Here is a 21,755-nt window from a genome sequence, read left to right as displayed (position 1 = left end):
TATCTCTGTGATAACATTTACTCAATTAGGCACCTTTATGTTTACAGCAGAGTTTGGCAGACGGTCTTTGGATCCTGCTTCTACTAGTAGTTTTATTGTCATGGATTTGGCTCAACTGTCCAAGTGGATCTATGTTTTTATATGTTTCTAGGATACATTCATTTTGATTTGCCAAAATTTGATTACTATTTTATTTAAGCCATTTCTGAAACAACTGACAACTGCCCTTTATTCTTGAGAAATGAAGGATACATAATGTCTTAAGTAAATTTGTTAAGCCACTGATGACTTCCAGAACCTGTAATTACCACGTGTTAGGAAACAAATTGCAAATGTTGGCAAATGTTTCACATGAAAAAAAAAATGAATCTAGCTCAGAAAATTCATAATTATTTCAGCATAACTCCTAGCTGTTGCAAATAAGTTTACATGTACAGATATATACAGTGAGGGAAAAAAAGTATTTGATCCCCTGCTGATTTTGTACGTTTGCCCACTGACAAAGAAATGATCAGTCTATAATTTTAATGGTAGGTGTATTTTAACAGTGAGAGACAGAATAACAACAAAAAAATCCAGAAAAACGCATTTCAAAAAAGTTATAAATTGATTTGCATGTTAATGAGGGAAATAAGTATTTGACCCCTTCGACTTGTACAAAACCCTTGTTGGCCACCAGGTTTGCACACATCTCAGGAGGGATTTTGTCCCACTCATCTTTGCAGATCCTCGCCAAGTCATTAAGGTTTCGAGGCTGACGTTTGGCAACTCGAACCTTCAGCTCCCTCCACAGATTTTCTGTGGGATTAAGGTCTGGAGACTGGCTAGGCCACTCCAGGACCTTAATGTGCTTCTTCTTGAGCCACTCCTTTGTTGCCTTGGCTGTGTGTTTTGGGTCATTGTCATGCTGGAATACCCATCCACGACCCATTTTCAATGCCCTGGCTGAGGGAAGGAGGTTCTCACCCAAGATTTGATGGTACATGGCCCTGTCCATCGTCCCTTTGATGCGGTACAGTTGTCCTGTCCCCTTAGCAGAAAAACACCCCCAAAGCATAATGTTTCCACCTCCATGTTTGACGGTGGGGATGGTGTTCTTGGGGTCATAGGCAGCATTCCTCCTCCTCCAAACACAGCGAGTTGAGTTGATGCCAAAGAGCTCGATTTTAGTCTCATCTGACCACAACACTTTCACCCAGTTCTCCTCTGAATCATTCAGATGTTCATTGGCAAACTTCAGACGGGCCTGTACATGTGCTTTCTTGAGCAGGGGGACCTTGTGGGCGCTGCAGGATTTCAGTCCTTCACGGCGTAGTGTGTTACCAATTGTTTTCTTGGTGACTATGGTCCCAGCTGCCTTGAGATCATTAACAAGATCCTCCCGTGTAGTTCTGGGCTGATTCCTCACCGTTCTCATGATCATCGAAACTCCACGAGGTGAGATCTTGCGTGGAGCCCCAGACCGAGGGAGACTGACAGTTATTTTGTGTTTCTTCCATTTGCGAATAATCGCTCCAACTGTTGTCACCTTCTCACCAAGCTGCTTGGCGATGGTCTTGTAGCCCATTCCAGCCTTGTGTAGGTCTACAATCTTGTCCCTGACATCCTTGGACAGCTCTTTGGTCTTGGCCATGGTGGAGAGTTTGGAATCTGATTGATTGATTGCTTCTGTGGACAGGTGTCTTTTATACAGGTAACGAGCTGAGATTAGGAGCACTCCCTTTAAGAGAGTGCTCCTAATCTCAGCTCGTTACCTGTATAGAAGACACCTGGGAGCCAGAAATCTTGCTGATTGATAGGGGATCAAATACTTATTTCCCTCATTAACATGCAAATCAATGTATAACTTTTTTGAAATGCGTTTTTTTCTGGATTTTTTTGTTGTTATTCTGTGTCTCACTGTTAAAATACACCTACCATTAAAATTATAGACGGATTATTTCTTTGTCAGTGGGTAAACGTACAAAATCAGCAGGGGATCAAATACTTTTTTCCCTCACTGTAGACCTGTTGGGTAATAAATACAACACAAATAGTTGATGAAAACGTTGTTGGTGAACAGCGTCTAGATTCAGTAAGTCTTTCAAGAAAAACAAATACATATCCTACAACAAAGTGGTATAGTCAGGGGAATTAGGTGCACTCTGTTTATGTTTGTAGTTGCATGTATTTTAATTAGCATCTTGTGCACAAAACGTACAGCAGCTTAGTTGAAAGTTTGGCCCATGTGGTTTAACTCCAAAGAGCCCTATTGTGGAAGGAGGAGGTCATGACTTGTACTGCAGCGTTCCCCTGAGACAAACTGTTGTGGTAGAACCCTGGCACCTTGAAAGGTTAAACATACAAGAAATTGAGGAGATTGACAATGCTTTGCGTCTCCATTGAGTCGTCTGGGGCGTGTTTTTTTTTTTTTTCTGTATTATAATTTTTTTGCCTCTTTGTACATATTCAGGCTTTTATTTCGCACTTTTTGATCATTGTTGTGCTTCTCACAGGTATTTGATTTTAGTTCATCTGGACAACAATATTTCCCCCAAATTGTTTCCTCGTTTAAAACCTTTAGATCTCTTCAAAGTCATCTGTTTAGTAAAACCACAATTTTAAGTGAGTAGGGAACATGTGTGGAGTCAGACATTGTAAAAAGGAGTCCAAGATGTCAATGCTGAGAACCAATGGGTGTTCCTTCAGATAATGTCAACATCATTAAGTATAGTTTGTTGTTATATACATCTCTTCACCATTTTCCAGCACTGCAATGTTTGTTACCAATTAGTATCCCTGCTATTCTGATTTATTAGAAGGAACTAATAAATTTATATCGGATAAAAACACTTGCTGTGTGGTGTCCACTGTAATTATAATACTGATAATCCTAGTTTGGCAAGATCAGAGGTATTGCATTGAGTCAGTCCTGTTCTGTTAATTACTTTGATTTCCATCTTTTCCACCATCAGCTTTGACTGAGCCACAGTCTCTTTGTTGAATTCTGGAGGGAAAGAAAAGTAAAATCACTGCAGACACCCCATTTTAAAATTGTATGAGTTACTTTGAAGGCAAGACTTGGGATAGTCCCTGATTACATTACTGAGCCCTTCTGACTGTTACAGATCCAAGCTAAAATCCAACGGAGACTGTGCATTTCCAGTTAAGGCTCCTAGACTCTGGAACAGTCTTCATGAAGAGATTGAAGCAGAATCTTCCTTTAAAACCGTTTTAAATACATATTTGTATTATTGTGATTTTATTATTACTTCTTTAAAATTTTCAGTTTTCTTCTGTGATTGTGACTTTTTCTGTTTTATTGTACTTTGCAAACCAGCAAGAAAAGCACTGGATAAATATTTATTATTATTATTATTATTATTATTATTATTATTATTATTATTATTATTCTCTGTTCAGAGTCAACAGGGAGTTAAAACAGTTATAATTTGAGATGGCATGTTGAAGGTGCAGTTAATGAAAGCACTTTTCCAAGTTTGTTTGTTTGCAGGACGAAATGGTTGTGTGGAATGTGCTTTCAATTTACAGCAGAAAATCACAATAAAGTTATAATTGTGTGCTTGGAACAGCCCTTGTTACCCAGTGGAGGTCTCCCCTTCGGTGGTTAAGTGAATCTGAGGACGCAGGTAATATCTAGTATTTTACCGTTCTCCTGGGCTTTCACAAATGACCACTTTCTCCTTGCCTTGGCAATGCTGTATAGTGCTGCAACAGTAGTTTATTATACACTGTGTTGTTAGCATGTTTCTACAATGCAAAGTCTCTTTTCTGATTGCCCAGTTCATTGACTCCATTTCAATTGCTTTGCTGAATTTGCATTCACATCTGAAGTCTCACTGCCTGAACTATGGAAAACCTCTGACTTTTAGTCAGATTATGCTAGGCTGTGATTGATAGCCAGCAGAAGAAGAAAGGCTTGCAGGTTTCCAGCTTTTAATGTTTGTTTCACAATCACGAAAGTGACTCACAGTCCCCACTGCAGAGAGCTGGTAATAAGCCAAGCAAGGGCAGGGGGCTGCTTGCTTTTCTTAAGTGGACTGAAAAACAGAAGACAATTTGGCCCCACTGGCAAATTATACACCTCAAAAAAAGTTAAAGGTCGTTAGGATTTAGAAATCTTTATAGAACTAAATGTCCAAACTGACTAAAGGACACCATATTGAGGTAAGATGCGTATCACAAATGCTAGGATTTTACTTCTGGATCAGATATTCTCCCCAGTTCATCTCTGCAGGACTCAAAACTATTATTGAATAAAGCTAACTGATTGGCAGCATAAAACATCCTAAAGGGATACAGTGAAATGTAGTGCTGGAATGTATTTGTTTTTTTTATAACACATTTGATAGGTTATATTTTAATTGACTCTGTGGTCAGATGACTCCAAGTTCACCAGCCGAGTAGTTTGGCTCATCCAGAACTGTATTACCCTTCTCTACCTGCGTTCTGGAGGCAGGTGAAGTGTTTACCTGCAAAAATAAATTGAAAAAAGGCCGACTTCTTAAGTGAGCTTAAAAGCATGTTGTTGCAGCTGGTATTTTACTACCAAGGCTGCACTAAATCTGAAATATTGAGGTCAGGGTAGCTAGTAATTATCAGAAAAGCCTACCTTACAGAGAATTAAAGCAGATCTATAATGGAGCTAACAACCCATCATGATAGATACAGGGTTTGGGGAATGCCAGTAGAGTCTACTACAGCTGCTTGGTGTGTGTATCCCTTTACTTTACATAGATAGCTGTGATCTCCGGGATATGTGGATTACCTCAAATTGGGAAAGGTTTTTATAGGGTTATACATCATGGACCAGTTTTTTTAAATGCAGTTTTTAAGATGGTACAGACTGAATGTTAACCCTCTGAGGTGATTTATTTGCTCATCAGTGAAGAGTCTGCAGTAAAATAATATATTGTTTGTAACATTTCCACTATTTCTTCTTCACTTTTTCCTTATTTCCAGAACTGAATTACATTCAGACTAGTGAAATATATCTACAAACAAACCAGTTTAAGATGTACATATTAAATTCTGTATATGGCTGGATTACATCCAAAAAAAAAAAAGAAAATCTTGTCAAGCAGCTCAGATTTATCGACCTTGTTCAATGATCCTCAAAGCCTATTTTCTTAAACAACTTATGCTTTAAGTAAACCCCCTCAGTGCAAGTACTGTGAAAGCCGTGCAATATTGATATGTTTTCTTTTGGCTTTCTCCGATAACAAGAAAAACAGGTTGGTGTGATGGCTGTGAAAGACATTGTTGATTATGTACAGGTGTTAAAGCAGTAAGAAGCTCGCTCAGGGAGTAATTAAAAGCCAAAAAATCAGAAAGTAAATACATTTTTTTTAATTCTCTTAAATGCAGAGCAGTCGGTCTCTCAGAAGCAGCCAGATTCATACTGTGTTTGTCAATGCACTACTGTGAAAGTTTGAATTGTATATACAGCAGACAAAAGTACTTAAAAGTGGTTGCTCAATTGTTATTAACATTGGCCTTAGTTGTGTGTCCTGGCTTATGCACTTCAATGTTTTAGTAGTGAAAGACACCAGTGGTTTTACTGGCGATTAGAAGACTTCACTCTTTTTTTCCCGACGGCTAAACGTTTATTGCAAAGCAAAGCAGGTGACCAGGTTAATTATAAAAGATCAAAGAACTAAACATTAACAATGAAAAACTTACAAACCAAGAAAATCTGAATTTAAATCTTGTTATGATATGGGATATCATATTGTTATTATAGTTTCTAATTAACAATGTACTGATCACTATTTCCAGTTAATTGAGCAGTGAGTTATTTGTATTGCCAATGTTTCCTCAATACTACCTTATTAGATATCATTGATATGTTCTTATTGTCCTTTAAAAACCTTTGCTTCAGGATATAATGCACTAGGGACATCCAGATTGTCCTTCGCTGTTTGTTTCTTCTCAACTTTAACAAAAAGGTGTCTAGTAAATTGAAGAGGTTATGTCAATCCTCATGCAAATTCAGTTAGTCTAAATTGAATATGAATATGAATACTTGGTGGTAATGACTAAAAACAAGAACTTAAATGCCCATTAATCATTACTGTCACACATTACATAGGGACTGGTATCATGTGATGTTTTTATTATTTTTTTATCCTTAAAATAATCATGTACATCTACATGCTACATGTTTATTTTTTCCAAACTGTACACCTATTTACAATCATGTGAGCACTTTTTCGTAGAATATTTTATGTTAAAATAGTATGTGTTTAATAATGTGTTTTTGTCTCACAAGTCTCATTTAAGGCAGTTCTATTTTGATGTTTGGTTATTAAATAAATAATGGACAGTTATTCAATGTATGTTGCTTTTTCTTCACAATATTTGAATAAGCCTGTTCTTATCTAAACTGCATATGGTCCATGGAGAGATGTGGATTTCCAGGCTGTATATCAATACAAGGCTGTAAACCCTTTCTCTTCAGCGTTCAACTAACTGCAAAAAAATGGAATTGGGGATCCAGAGGTCTGTGTATATTTTACTTGGCTGAAGTCAATACATTGTGCTGGATTTGTTTGAATGATTAGCAGCAATGCTTTGGTGGTACCTCCACCATGAACACAATTCGAAGCCCGTTTCCTGAAGTCAATTAATTTCATTCCTCTTATGAGTGACAGGGTAGTGCAGTTAAGTTGTGGAAAGAAAGGGCATGGCGTTTATTAAGGCTAAAGTGGAAAACCTTTGCCAATCATAGACCAAACATTCCATCTCTTTATGAGCGCACATTTTTATGCAGCCAAAAAAGTAAAATAAAACTATTTCACACAGACTGAAAGAAAGGGAGTCTTGCCTCATGGGATTGAGCAGGTGGACCCCCAGCGAGATGGGCAGAAAGAGCCAGGGAGTCTGAAAACAGAAGGTGAATAGTGATTGATTGATGCCAGATAGCGTATTGGTATTCATTTACTGGTCTAGGCGAGAGGGACCACCAAGAGAGAATAGCTTGTAAAACACAAACCTCATTAAATCTCCCTGATTTTAGGAAGCTTACGGCATACAGGTTTGAAAGTAAAGGTGCACAAAGTTTGATATTAATTTGAACAATGACTTATCCCTCCTGTTAGACATATTGAAAAATAGTGTATGAGTCATTATCAAAGAATATCAGTCAGGTAACAATACAGCTACAAGAAGTAATTTAGGGTAATGGGAAGAAAAAACATCTGGGAAATGAATAGTAATGGGTGATTTTTTTTTTCTTTAATTCAGCATGAAACAAATGCAACATTTTATTGAGTGGTAATCAGCAGTTTTTGGGGGAGCTGAAATATACCCCATCTCAATGCCCCCCCACATACTCTTCTGACAGAAAGGATAGGGAATGATTATGTTTTGTGGGATGAGTTTGTTCATAAACTTACCAACCATCAGACTAGTATGTAAGAGATGAGGGCAGAACACATGCATCCTCCGAAACATGAATTTGCTTCCTTTTAATCGTGAAAAACAGCAGAGCTAAAGCCTAGTAGGGGGTACTAAAGCATCTCTCACTTATAGTACTGCAAGTTAAAAGACACTTGCATGGTTTGAATGACATTTGGCTCCCTACGGTGTACAATTTGACAGGACGTCCCAGGCATGCCACAATATACAGTTTGGAAAGGCGCATCTGAGTTGCAGAGATTATAACAAAAGCCATTGTTTGAGCTCTGATCTCACATATTTCAATTAACAACATTTCAGCCAAAAGAAAATGTTTAGGCCCCAGAATTTAATGAGGGTTTATTACAGGAAGAAGTATTTGGAAGGAGTTGAAAGACATTTAGGAGACATTTGAACAAATGTTGAAAGTGAAGTAATATATTCTGCTTTTCGTAGGACAGATTGACTGTTTTTTGTGTACCATACAGTGCAGGGAGGGACCAGAATGACTTGCCTGATTTTGGCTTTTGCAAGGCAATAAATCCAAATTAAGAATACATGTTATTCAATTAAAGAAAATATGGCACTATTCATCAGAATTGCTTCTGTAGTTTTCACAGTATTCAGTATTTCATTGTGGATAATTAGTAAACTCATTCCAATAATTGTATTTACAAAGAATACAAGTACATTAAACAAACAAGATCATTCAAATGTAACCTTGTGCCCCTCTAATGATACAGACATAATTGTTTAATTAATTTTACCCAAATTAAAATAAATACAAAAAACTGAACCCATTTTAGATTAACAGTTTGCTAGCTTTAGTTACACACAAGAAGTATGGAGTATACAATAGGTCTGAATAGGTGTAAACAATAATTACACAAGGTGTACAGTGAAAATGACTTGTGTAAAAGACATCACTATTAGGCAATGTTAATGTGCTTTTGAAATATTTACACTGTGGTCATAATTATGGGGTAAGATAGAAATACTGAAATGCAATTAATGAAGATAAATCATTCAATCTTCATTCTTCTGCTGAAAACAGGTCATGCTATAAAACAAACCCTTTGCCCATCGGTTATCTTCTTGAGGGTATTGCATGAGGCTTAAAAATTTAATAGTTACTGTATCTTTACTGTTTAAGTGCAGGGTAATCCTGAACTTTTACATTACGAGCTCCGTGTTTTATTGTAGGAACTATAAAACATCATAGAAGAACCGTGGAACAAGCTCACTACATGTATTTTTCCAGGGATCAGGAAATTGTAAATGTTTTAATGTGTTCTTACACTCAAACCCTTTCATCGATCTCCATGCTTTAGTACCCTTTGAGGATAGATATATGTATACATACACATACTTTTTTCTATTCTCAGGAAAGATGGAACTATATTCATAATACCCTCTCAAGAGATCTCAGCACTGTTTCCTTTGATATTGAGAGAATGGATGTGAAATTGAAATCAGCAGCAGACTGAGAGCTGGGTAGGAAAGTATTAACCTTGGACTTCCAGACAATCAGTCTGTTTTTCCCCCCCCACGGCTACCATTATTTTGTATCTGTCCATTGTGGGCTCTATTCCACTAAGTCTTTTCAGTTTCTCTCACAGAAACCTCATCTCTCTGAAGAATCAATATTGATATACAATCAATTTTCTCCTGCTTTGGGGAGCACTACAAAGAATCCTATCTGGATGAATGCTGGGAAAACAGATCTCTGTAGACATTTTTTAAATTCAATTCAATTCAGTTAGTTTACTCTCTGTGTAGTTTTTTGGTTATCAGTAGGAATAAATCTGTCCAACATTTTACTGGTATATTCTTCAAATTAATATACACATTCATAAATGATCACTTTACACTCAGACCCATTTTCACCTGGTTGGAACTTCTTAGATGCACATGTGTTTATTATGGACATTATAAGGAGTACAGGTATCTGACACCCATCAAATGAAACTAGACAACCTGTACTATAATATTCTGCAGTGTTGATCATGATTAGACACATTATATTACAGTACTAACAAGTTTTTTTTTCCACAAAAACAAATGTGTTTTTTTTAATGTTGACCTTTTTGCCCTTTTTCCTCCATTAAAGTCTATGAAAATTTTGTTGAAATACCACTCAAATTGAAATTTGTAGAAGCTGTTTGGTGAAAAAAGCATAATAAATGAAGGAATAATGTGTATTTGAAAGAACCTAGCCTATGCAGAAAGGTTTAGAGAATATCTGTACCACAAAATACGTGCATAAATGTCAATTTCTCCATTATAACGGCCACAAGCATGTGGGACCATTCAAATGAAATCATACGAACTACAGAATCAGTTTCTGCATTGTTGGTCATGATTAGATAAACTATATTGCAACACTACCACCTTTTTTGCCAAGATAAATATTTTTTTTACAATTTTCACTTAAAGTACTAGTGAAAATTCAACTTCTAAGAAAAACTAGGTGAAAAGTGGATACAAATTGAAGGAATTATGATAACTTATTTAACATTTTATTTATGTAAAACTTGTGTTCGAACATTGTTATATATTTTGCCTACTTTACATCATTTGAAAGCCCAAAGTCTCTAGTTTCCAGTGAAAACAGTGTTTCTGGCTATAATAATGCCGGAGTTATTAATACAATGGGGCTGAGTGTAATGGGTTGTCTAATTATTTATAAAACCACATATCTGCAAAATATAATGAATATTTACATGTGATGTTAAATCATGGATGCAGTAAACAGGGGTGGTGTTATTTTGCATGCTCCCAGTGGTCTTCCAACAGCATGATACGAGACTGGCTGAGAGAAGAGAGATCTCACTTTTGTTTTCATAGTTTGGCTCCACTAAATCATTACCTATAGGAGTGCAGTCTTGCAAGTGGGATCACAATACATCAATTCAGTAGATTGTGGTGCCGTGGCTTTGAACCTGCACGCATTGGGAGAGTTGAGGTGTGCACTGGCAGGGCTCTGTGAACAGCCTGTCAACACATTGGACCGAACTTGAAAGGTCGTGTCTGCGTCATGCTCAGGAACCCCACTTTCTGCACTGCTGGTTTATGCTCTCACTGGTCTTTTCCAATGATGTCAGCAGCTGTGCATAGCAGTACTGTTTTCTCTGAAATGAGAGAGCTGCTGTTTAAATGACCAGCTTTGTACGGCACAGTTACCTGGGGGCTTGATGGTGCAGTGGACTCAAAACGTGGGTGGGCGGCGGCACCACCACAAATCTGACTAGACTTTGGCCAGTCCAGGCCAGAGCAAGGATTGACTGTCTACTCTCAAAAAAGCTAATTAAGCTTAATTGTGGAATACTCTCCTGAGCTCATGATGCAAATAAACCAGGAAATCAAAGGATTTTAACCAATGAATATAAAATCAAATCATTTAGAGAGAGATTACATAGTATTTTGTTTCTTTCATACGTTTTCATATCTTCAGAACCCCCCACCCCCTTGCATTCCCATAACTATATCCTGATAAAAGTATGTATCTCTGGTATAAACGATCGTATTTCTATTCATGCCAGCTTTTCAATCTCTTTAATCACTGTACTAATTTAAAGCAACTGCAACTTAATATACATGAACAAAATAAGCAGCGTTGCGCAGCTGAAGTCACGATTCTTCATTACAGGAAGAATACGGGATTAGATTGGTTTAGTAGTTATAAATGCGGGGACCATTTCAGTACAAAATATATACTTTTGCTTCTTATGTTGTATTCTCCATGTCTATGTATTCTCTTGTAATTTGCGGATTTTGTTTCTGCACTGAGTAATACGATGAGATGACACAATTATGTTTAATTCTTTGACTGATTACACGTAAAAAAAAATCAGACAATGCTTTGTTGAAGGAAAAATACTATAGCCTTCCTTCTGATTAACTGGGTTGATTCAGGAGTGTCAAGGTCCGGCCTTTCTTGCCCACCCACATAATGACCGTCTAATCACACTTGATTGCTCTGGAACAGAAGTGACAACCAGATAACATGCTGCATATGCTAGTCCTGGCAAACCTTACAATACTTCTAGACAGCTGTCATTAAAGAAGACTCTTTGCCTTATTTAGAATGTCTTGAAGCAAGTTCGCAGACACCAAAACATGTACCTAATTGGAACCATACATTTAAAATTGTATTATAATCGGATGCTAATCTCACAATTTGTTGGCTGTAAAAATGCTCTCTGATAAGAAATGCAGGCTCCAGCTTTGACTGTACTGTAAAAGCTCACAGCACGTTGTTTTTATTCTCCCTCATGACTATCACATTCCCTCGTTTCCCTTCAGTAAAAAAGCCTGGATGCAGCTCCCCGGACAGCAGTCTGACCGATATCCCAGACATAGCGCCCAGCCGCAAACGACGGCAACGGGGAATCAAAGGTCAGGGGTCAGGAGCCAAAAAGGTATCCCAGGAGCCTCGGGACAAAACAAGGTAGGATTGGAATTGTCAAACACTTTTTTTTTTCTCCTTGTCTGCAAATGGTCCTCTTAGGAAATAAAAGTGACGGGTGTGTAGTTAAGTACGTTTTTCTTATTTAGTTAACTAAATATACTTGATTAAAAGCACAATGTATATTATTTAGAAAGGCTGTGAACATTCACATTGATAGCATGAGTATGAATTGAAGGGGCATAAGGACATTATTTGACCTCTAGTAGAAAATGATCGTTTCTGCACACATTTGGGATGAATCGAGCCCATCAAAATATTTTTAAATATATCTGGAAAAGAAAAGAGAGAACATGAATAAAGTGTAAGAAGAAATTGTGTTCACATCAAATTGCAATGAGGAAAAAGAAAGCAGAGAACAAGCAAGCTGCAGGATTTAAAGCGTGACATCCAATCACCGGCTATAAAATCAGCGATCAATGTTGTTTTTGTTTACTTGTCTCATGCGCCGCACCAATTAGCCTTTGATTGATGTCAATATTAAATATCAAAGTTCATAAAACGTCAAGCAGGGCTTCGTCAAAATGGCGAAACAAGATACAAAACTTAATCACTGCGCATTGCATTAATCAAGTCTGCCCGATAGATGTGGCGGAGTTCATGTTTTATGCATAATATTATCTGCAAACGTTAGCTAGGTGATTACGTTCAGTGAGGGGAATTAAATATATAATCCCTTTCAACTGCGATTGTTTAATGTATGGAACATTTATTTTCTGTAATGCTGATGTGTTCCATATGCACTGTAGTTAAGCTTCAGAAATATCAAAAATATTGTATAAATATGAATGGATATAGAGAGGAGAGAGAGAGAGAGAAATATACTTCCTTTATGTTGTTAGATATCCACAATATTGGTCTTCCATTTCAAAGCGTCTTTCTGTAACTTAGACTGCAATGACTTGGCCTGCTTTTCAATCTTCATGTTAACACTTAGCTTATTCTACAGCATACTACTTATTGCACTTAATTTTGCTTAGACTATGTGCTCCTTGTCAATTTTATGAAACATTCGAATGTATTCGAGTATTTTCCACAAATCAATTAACCTAGTTTTGTAGAAATAACTGCATATGCATTGGATACTATTTGGTTGTGGTACATATGATTCGATTTGACAGTATTTCATGATGGTCTTTTTTGGGCTTGATCCAAATATTAGGATCTTTCATTTGAAATATTACATGAAATCAAAAACATGGGCTGGTAGTTTTGTTTCATACTTTCCCAGCTCTTTAAATGAAGTGCCTGGTATTAGGAACTTTTTTTGTGATGGTCCTGAGATTTATGTTCCAACTGAGCTCTCTAGTACTCTCTGAACTAAGTTATTTTTTCTTAATTTGTTTTTCAAAAGCATAATTCATCCATTCTATCCGAAGTGGCAAGAAATTCAAATGCACAAGCTAGAGTGTATGCTAGAGATGCATCTGTGCATGTGGTTCAAGGACACTGGGATTTCTAATGTAATATCAAATAGAAATATGACGTTTCAAAAGTAAGATGCATCATTATTTTCATTTTTGCACGGTCTACCAAAATGTTGGCATTTTATTTACTTCCCATGTGCCGTAACCCCTTATTTTATTCAAAGGATTTGGTTACGCAATATCAGTGATTTTGTTTTTTCATGTATTATTATTATTATTATTATTATTATTATTATTATTATTATTATTATATATTTTTTGTTTTAATTATTATTATTATTTTTTTTTTGTCAATCACGCCATTTCAGAAGACCCCTGAGAGGCCTAGCGTTTTGTTCTTGGGAAATAAACAAACAGGCCGATGAGATGTACAAACAAATGCAAAGTATTGCTGTCCGGCAGCAATGAAAATTAATTGACTCAAAATGGAGTTAAATTATCCTAGGAAAGAGCCCTGAACTGAGAATCAAAACCACGTGTTGATTTACTCAATGACTGTGAAAGATAAAAGGACAGTCCAAGAAAACATGTATCATTAATCAGATGCTTGTGTTTTTTAAGTTTGCAATCTATGGCCAAGATGCTGAATCACTTCCTCTCTTTTAATCAGAAACACAGAGAAGCCGGGTTGAAGCCCACAGACATAGCCACTTAGGATTCCCCTTGCCTTCCAGGATTAGAGAGCTCAGCTGTAGCCTGGGAGTCTGAGGAGGAAAGTTGTGATTGAGCAGATGCACTAACCAGTATCACAGGGCGTAACAGCAAAGAAACCTGTACATGGATCGCAATGTGATGTGCAAATAGATTGTTCTTCCAAAGAAACTTGCTGAGGTTAGTTATGACTGCACATGGGAGTTCATCAAAGTAAACTTGTCATACCCCAGGACTGAAGTTTTTTGTTTAGAAGGAATAAGTCCTTGTAAAATTCTTATTTTAGTGGTTTTACATTTTGTCGGGAACATTCCGCAGTCAGACATATTTGAATGGTTACAGTCTAAGATGTGTAATGAAGCACTGCATCTCTTAATTGTATAAACCTATTGCACAGACTGGGTGCAGACTGGCATCCTTAGTTTGTAGAAATGGCATCTCCCTCCTAAGTACGACCTACGTTGTGTTGTGAGTTGCGATCTGTAGTAGAAACAGCCCAGATATATTGAAAACGTGAGAAAAGTAAATCAGTTTAATAAAGATCAACCCCCTTGTTTGAGGTGTACTGATGAGAGAGTCAGATGGAAGTCACAGAACAGAAGTTGTCTAGTACTGACACCCGCCTGGAGTGGATTGTAGAGCAGTGTTGTGTTGCACTGTCTTTGAGTGGAATGAGACGCAAACAGACCATCTGTTGCACTGACCATCCCGTGTTTCTCAAGGCCCAGAGCCTATGTACTTCCACATTTGCTTCAAGACATTTGTCATAACTTAGTTGCAGAACTCCTTCAGTTTTGATGAGCCATGGTTAATAGCCAATATATAGGCCCATACATTAAATAAAGGGTACAATTATCTCATTGGGGAGTTTACATGCAGTGTTTTTAACTCATGAAGTGATGATGTGTGTGCACATTTGGCTTGAAACCTCAGGAGAGAATCAGGCTTGTGGGCACAGAGAAGGACAGAGTCACTCCCAAATACTCGAGTAACTGACATAAAAATTACAAAAACGCGGAAAAAGCACACCCATTTTACGTGCAAACGCTTCTGAAATAATCGTATATATACTTAAATGGCTGCATTATACTGGTCAGTTTATTGTGGGTTTCAAGGTAACAAGTTGCTGATGAACATTTCATGGTTAGCAATGGTGTATTTCAGGTTAATGGCAATGCGGAAAAATGTTTTATTTTATTTTATATAATCATTATGCTCTCTATATTGTTGTGGATCTGTTGTGCACTGTTCAATCCTATACATCGTGTTGTAATCCTCACTTTATAAAACAATTATATTCACGACTTGCTGCTCCATCAGTGACGTGAAAAACCACTCAGGTAAGATCAGTAAAACAAAGTATTAAACCACAGCTGCACACTGTTTAATTTGAACACAATGTCACATGACAGCCATAGATTCTGTGACATACGTGTCTCGAGTATTATTCTTGCACATGAAAACCGCCCTTTCTGGGATTCTCATGCCAAAACAGCGTGAGAGCTGTATGTAGAGCTAATTTACATATTAATTCACTCCTTGCCCTTAATTTGCATGGCGTCGGGTAAACAGCAGCTCGTCCTGAGTGCAATAAACTAAAACCATGTAAACCCCAAGAAGGAGAGGGGCATTTCATCTGTGACTTGAACATAATGTCTCGATTAAGGCCAAATCACACATGTAAACTCCACCATTGACACTACTGTTTTATAAAGCTTCTGTTATGTATGTATTAGCCTAGATGTTGCCAAATCTGTTAATTTTACACACACACAAATCTCACCCTAGTAGTTTTTTAGTATTATTTTAGTAAAGAGCTATAGTTTTCCATAGGTCCTATTCCATAGCAAAATAACTCTGCCATGTATGGAAAAGAAAACAATTCTGTAGCCTAGCTAGTGGAATCTTTCAAAATCTTCTAAATGGAAAAACGTCATCAGTCCAATTCTGTCCTCAAATTCCCCAAACGTTTTTATTGAAATTGGTAGAGCTCTCCAAAAAATGTTACTGTTGCATAATTCAGGCGATTCTCACAGTAAGAACAGAAGATTATTAATATGTTTCTGTTTGATTGTTTTGGCGAATGTGAATGATTATAGGGTAAGAGACAAAGAGAATACGGATCCTCTGGGGAATGTGAGAATGTTAGTTTTCTTTAACGCAAGCTTACATTATGAATAGTAATTAGTAATAAAATATCTTCAATATTTTAATTACATTTTGTACATGTGTTTGCCTTTGGGGGAAATGGTTGCACTGTACATTTTAGACCCAAATTAACTCCTTTTCAGGATCTGATCTGGAGCCCCACCCAACTTTTACATGGTCCTAATGCCCTCCATGATCGTCATATAACACCTGCACATGGAAATGATCTCGTAGTTTATTTGTTGTTGTTGCTTTTGTTTGGGCAGGGATGGGATGTAAACATTTCCAGAGGGATGTCTTAAAGCAAACAGAAGCAAAAAACAACCATACAATAGATATATAGTACTGTGCAAATGTTTTAGGCAGGTGTGAAAAAATGCTGTAAAGTAAGAGTGCTTTCAAAAATAGACGTTAATAGATTATATTTATCAATTAACTAAATGCAAAGTGAGTGAACAGAAGAAATATCTCCATCAAATCCATATTTGGTGTGACCACCCTTTGCCTTCAAAACAGCATAAATTCTTCTAGGTACATTTGCACACAGTTTTTGAAGGAACTCGGCAGGTAGGTTGGCCCAAACATCTTGGAGAACTAACCACAGTTCTTCTGTGGATTTAGGCAGCCTCAGTTGCTTCTCTCTCTCCATGTAATCCCAGACAGACTCGATGATGTTGAGATCAGGGCTCTGTGGGGGCCATACCATCACTTCCAGGACTCCTTGTTCTTCTTTACACTGAAGATAGTTTTTTAATGACTTTTGCTGTATGTTTGGGGTCGTTGTCATGCTGCAGAATAAATTTGGGGCCAATCAGATGCCTCCCTGATGGTATTGCATGATGGAAAAGTATCTGTCTGTACTTCTCAGCATTGAGGAGACCATTCATTCTGACCAAATCCCTAACTCCATTTGCAGAAATGCAGCCCCAAACTTGCAAGGATCCTCCACCATGCTTCACTGTTTTGCCTGCAGACACTCATTCGTGTACCGCTCTAAAGCCCTTCAGCGAACAAACTGATTTCTGCTACAGCCAAATATTTCACATTTTGACTCATCAGTCCAGAGCACCTGCTGGCATTTTTGTGCACCCCAGTTCCTGTGTTTTTTTGCATAGTTGAGTCCCTTGGCTTTGTTGCCACGTCGGAGGTATGGCTTTTTGGCTGCAAGTCTTCCATGAAGGCCACTTCTGACAAGACTTCTCCGGACAGTAGATGGGTGTACCAGGGTCCAACTGTTTTCTGCCAATTCTGAGCTGATGGCACTGCTGGACATCTTCCGATTGCAAAGGGAAGTAAGCATGATGTGTCTTTCATCTGCTGCAGTAAGTTTCCTTGGCCGACCACTGCGTCTACGGTCCTCAACGTTTCTTTGTGCTTCTTCAAAAGAGCTTAGACAGAACATCTGGAAACCCCTGTCTGCCTTGAAATTTCTGCCTGGGAGAGACCTTGCTGATGCAGTATAACTACCTTGTGTCTTGTTGCTGTGCTCAGTTTTGCCATGGTGTATGACTTTTGACAGTAAACTGTCTTCAGCAACCTCACCTTGTTAGCTGAGTTTGGCTGTTCCTCACCCAGTTTTATTCCTCCTGCACAGCTGTTTCTGTTTCAGATAATGATTGTGTCTCATCCTACATATTGAATTGATGATCATTAGCACCTGTTTGGTATAATTGTTACACCTGACTATATGCCTACAAAATCCCTGACTTTGTGCAAGTGTACCTAGAAGAATTGATGCTGTTTTGAAGGCAAAGGGTGGTCACACCAAATATGGATTTAATTTAGATTTTTCTTCTGTTCACTCACTTTGCATGTAGTTAATTGATAAATATAATCTATTAACATGTCTATTTTTGAAATCATTCTTACGTTACAGCATTTTTTCACACCTGCCTAAAACTTTTGCACTTTGTACATCCTGTCATAGGTAACACAGAACACCAGAAACACAAGTGGGAATAATAAATATAAAGTTTTGAAGATACAGAAAGAGAAATGAAAGGTATACTATTTAAACAGCTGTAACAACAGTAGGGGAAGTATATTGCTATTATTCTTTTAATGCCAGCTGTAGGCAGATGTTCAATGGCAAAGAGAGGAAACAATAAAACCATTGAATATCATAAACACAATCTTAGCTGTCAAAAGTGATTAGTTCCAACTTTCATGTGAAACCATCTGGAATAAGCAATGGTATTAATTGCATAATCTTGCTTTGCTTACTGTAAATATCATTCCTTCACTTAGCCATTAATATTTAAATTTGTGGTGTACTTATGGCAGTGGCTCATTGTCTTGACTGTTTCCTGAAGAAATGCATTCAAATAAAGAACTTTAAAGCATTATTCTTATTTTTTTTTTTTTTAGCCAAAGGCATGGAAAGAGTTTTGAAACTTTACTTCATCCTCACCAGAATTGCCAAGTCTTCTGCTGTTTAATTTATACTAAACTATGGGAAGAAATTATCTAACAGTAAATGAATAAATAAATACCTCGCCAATATGCTAATTACCCTGTTTAATTTTCTTTCTTTTTCCTGGTGAATTACATTTATTTTCGTCCTTCATAAAAGCATGTTTTTTTTCACTTTAATAGGAGGTTATAAATCTAGTGCATTTAATTAAAATGTAATTTAAACTATTACACTAGTTATAGAACTCTGTACAAACTATACCATTATACAACAATATACAGTGAACTCAAGTGAAGGGTGGGGAAAAGGTGTAGACAAAATTAACAACTGTATCTATTCTGTTTGAGGCAAGATCACTTTTTTTATAGGGAACTGTAGCAATGTTAAATTAATTGTACTTGCATAAATTCAAGAAGAAAAAATATGAGCAGCTCTTTTATTCCTGTGGGTTTCAGGGTTTATACTGACAGAACATATTATATATCACACTAAACCCAAATGCAAATGTAAGTGTGTGTGTATTATTATTTGTATTTACTTACCCAGCACCTTATGAGATTTCTGTGTATGGTTTCTGTTTTATTTTTCAACCATTTTTTAAAGCAATATAACAAAATTGAAAAGGTCAGTCTCTGTTTAGGGCATGAGACAGTTTTTCAGTTTCAAGTTTAAAAGTGTATTTAGGCATACAATAATTTGTAAAAATTTAAGGATTATTACATTTGTCATCCTTTGTTTTTTTTGCTAATTGCATCAGAAATACATACTTCCTTTAATGCAAGTAAAACCTAATATTCCACTATATGATTTGCATGTCTAAACTTGAGAAGGGACAAGGGTGAAAACCACTTGCTATGGCACTGTTTCTCAGTACTGTTTACTCTAACAGATTGACATGTTTTTAATGCGGTTCTGTATTGGCTTGGAAGCTCTATGGAGATCTGTGTATATACTTCTTTTATAACGTCATATTTCTTTGCTGTTCACAAAGTAAATAATTAGTTGAGTAAACAATTTATTGTTTACATGACAACAGGAAAAGTTAAATCATATAACGTATATATACATGTTTGTTCTTTTTTGTCTTTTTTTTTCACCAGACAGTGGTGGTATAAGTCTAGAGACAGGATTGTGGTTTGAAATATTACCAGCCATACTTAGGACAGATTTGTGTCAGCTTATTTGTATTGTATTTTATGGATATGGATAGATATTGCAACACTAAATACACTGTCAGTTTGGATTCCAGATCCCTCTGTTTTACAACTGTCTAAGCAAGATGCTAAAGAAGGAACTTTTTTCCACTTATTGGGAATATTGGACCATTATTTTCTTTGCTGTATATCATTAAATGTGTGCCAAAGTCATCATAGGCATGTTTTCAAGTCTCCCAAGAGGCATAACTATGAAATGCCTGTACATCTGACCTATCTGTCGGCACATGTTGTGGAAGCTGGGACCGGTCTTTGCTAAGGGCTCCCTGGAGCTGCAGCCCAGTGCCCAGTTCAGGAAGGCACTTACAGTAGCTTGTCCCAGGCATTTTCAACAGGCTTTGGGCTTCCTACTTCCTGTTGAAGATAAAGAAGCAGCCTTCAGACAATCTGCACAGATATTCCAACTCCCATTACACGTTCAAAGCCATTTCTCAATTGGGAAGCATTACTAGAGAGCAAAACAGTAGTCCACCCATTAACATAGTGATGAAGTGCCTGTTTAAAAGTGTTATTGTTGATTTGTAATTTTCACCAAACTGTGCTGGGGAGTATAAATTCAAGAACAAATGTCTAGTGATAACATGATTTTCCATGTGCTTTGTTTTAGTTGTTTAGTGATAGCTGTGCTGACATACAGGACATTTGTGCCGGTTTATCTTTTGGGGGATTTAAATTATATTATTTTCCAACTACAGACACATGCATTGCTTTTTCTTTTCTTGTTTTGGCCTTTGAAATGCTGTTGGAGAGAACTACTGAAATGTCATTAAACTGTATGAAGTATGTCCTGTGTGCTGATCCAAAAAGTCTTAGTTTAAATGCTCCAGATTCTTTCTTTTTTTTTTAAATCTGTGCATAAAACCTCACCTGAGAACTGGTTGGGGGTGATTTATGATTTTAGGTAAAGTGTTTGGTCAGTATGTGGGGGTCCCTTCATTTTTGGTAAAAAAAAAAAAAAAAAAAAAAATCCTCTAGTTTTCTAATAAACTTAATGTAAAACAGGTGCACTCTCCACAGTCTGATCGTTCACTTTTCCATTCATTTTAGCCAGATGGGTACTTAATGGCAGTAGGGAAAGCTATATCAGCCTGCAATATCTGTAAAGTGCGCACTTCAGACTATTTACACTGTTTGTGCGTGTGTGTGCGTTTTTGTGTGATTATCCCATTCAAACTGAAACATAAAAAAAGATGTTCCTGTTTAGATTCAATAAGAAAATGTGCAATTCTTTAATTGCGAAGGAAAGAAGTTGTACTGTCTCCACCCTGCTGGGCTAGACAGGCTGCCACTGGCTTTAGATCACATCTTCCTGGACAGTGCTCACCCAGACATTTTTCACATAGGAAAGATGAATGTCTCAGGGTGTGATGCAGTGGTGGACAAAGTTCAAATCTGGCATTTAATTTGGACACCAAAAAGCTTTTGAAAATGAAAATCCCAAAACTGAAATGGTATTTGTTTTCTTATCAAAGGCCAAGCTTTGTCACTGTGTGAATTTAAACTAAGCTATCACATAAATCCTCTGTGTATCTCAATGAGTTTGACAGCACAAAAAACAACCTTATTGCTAAGAAAACTGCTGCAAAATTTACTTAGAACTTTATAATACACACAAAGGAAATATAGGGGAAATATAATCCTGAAGAGTAGTTTGTTAGGACAAATAAATATTTAAAATGTCTACTTTCCAAAAATGAATATAAAACAAAGTAGATTACCACAAAGCCTTAAATTCTTTGCTAATTTTGCAATAAACAGTTTCATATCATGATATCATAGAGGGTAAAACATTTGAGCTGAACTTTGGCGCTGATTAAAGTTGACATTTGTATTTGACAGAAACGTGTCTACATAATCAATATATATTGCAGTTCTTTAGAGGTGCAATCCAATAGGATGTGCTGTCAGTAAACACTGTTAAACACTTTCACTTCAACACTAAGGCCATTGTCTGCTGCATGCACATGACTTCTTTAGGCACAGGACCGAGGAGACACATTAACCACAGGAACAGCATTTAGGATCGCTCACTTGGA

General features: G+C 37.0%; 1 protein-coding gene across 3 annotated transcripts in view; it reads left to right on the top strand.

The window, feature by feature from the left end:
• xrcc4 (X-ray repair complementing defective repair in Chinese hamster cells 4) overlaps positions 1-21,755 on the top strand; it is a 119,684-nt gene that overhangs the window by 67,967 nt on the left and 29,962 nt on the right. For all 3 annotated transcript variants that reach the window (XM_066711891.1, XM_066711890.1, XM_066711892.1), the window contains exon 7: positions 11,704-11,848. In XM_066711891.1, the coding sequence (XP_066567988.1) occupies positions 11,704-11,848 (145 nt within the window). The remainder of the gene's footprint in view (positions 1-11,703; positions 11,849-21,755) is intronic.

This window comes from Amia ocellicauda, chromosome 8 (assembly GCF_036373705.1).
Source record: "Amia ocellicauda isolate fAmiCal2 chromosome 8, fAmiCal2.hap1, whole genome shotgun sequence".
NCBI classification, from domain to species: domain Eukaryota; kingdom Metazoa; phylum Chordata; class Actinopteri; order Amiiformes; family Amiidae; genus Amia; species Amia ocellicauda.
Note: the sequence above shows the minus strand (reverse complement) of the source record. Positions and strands in the feature narration are given on the sequence as shown.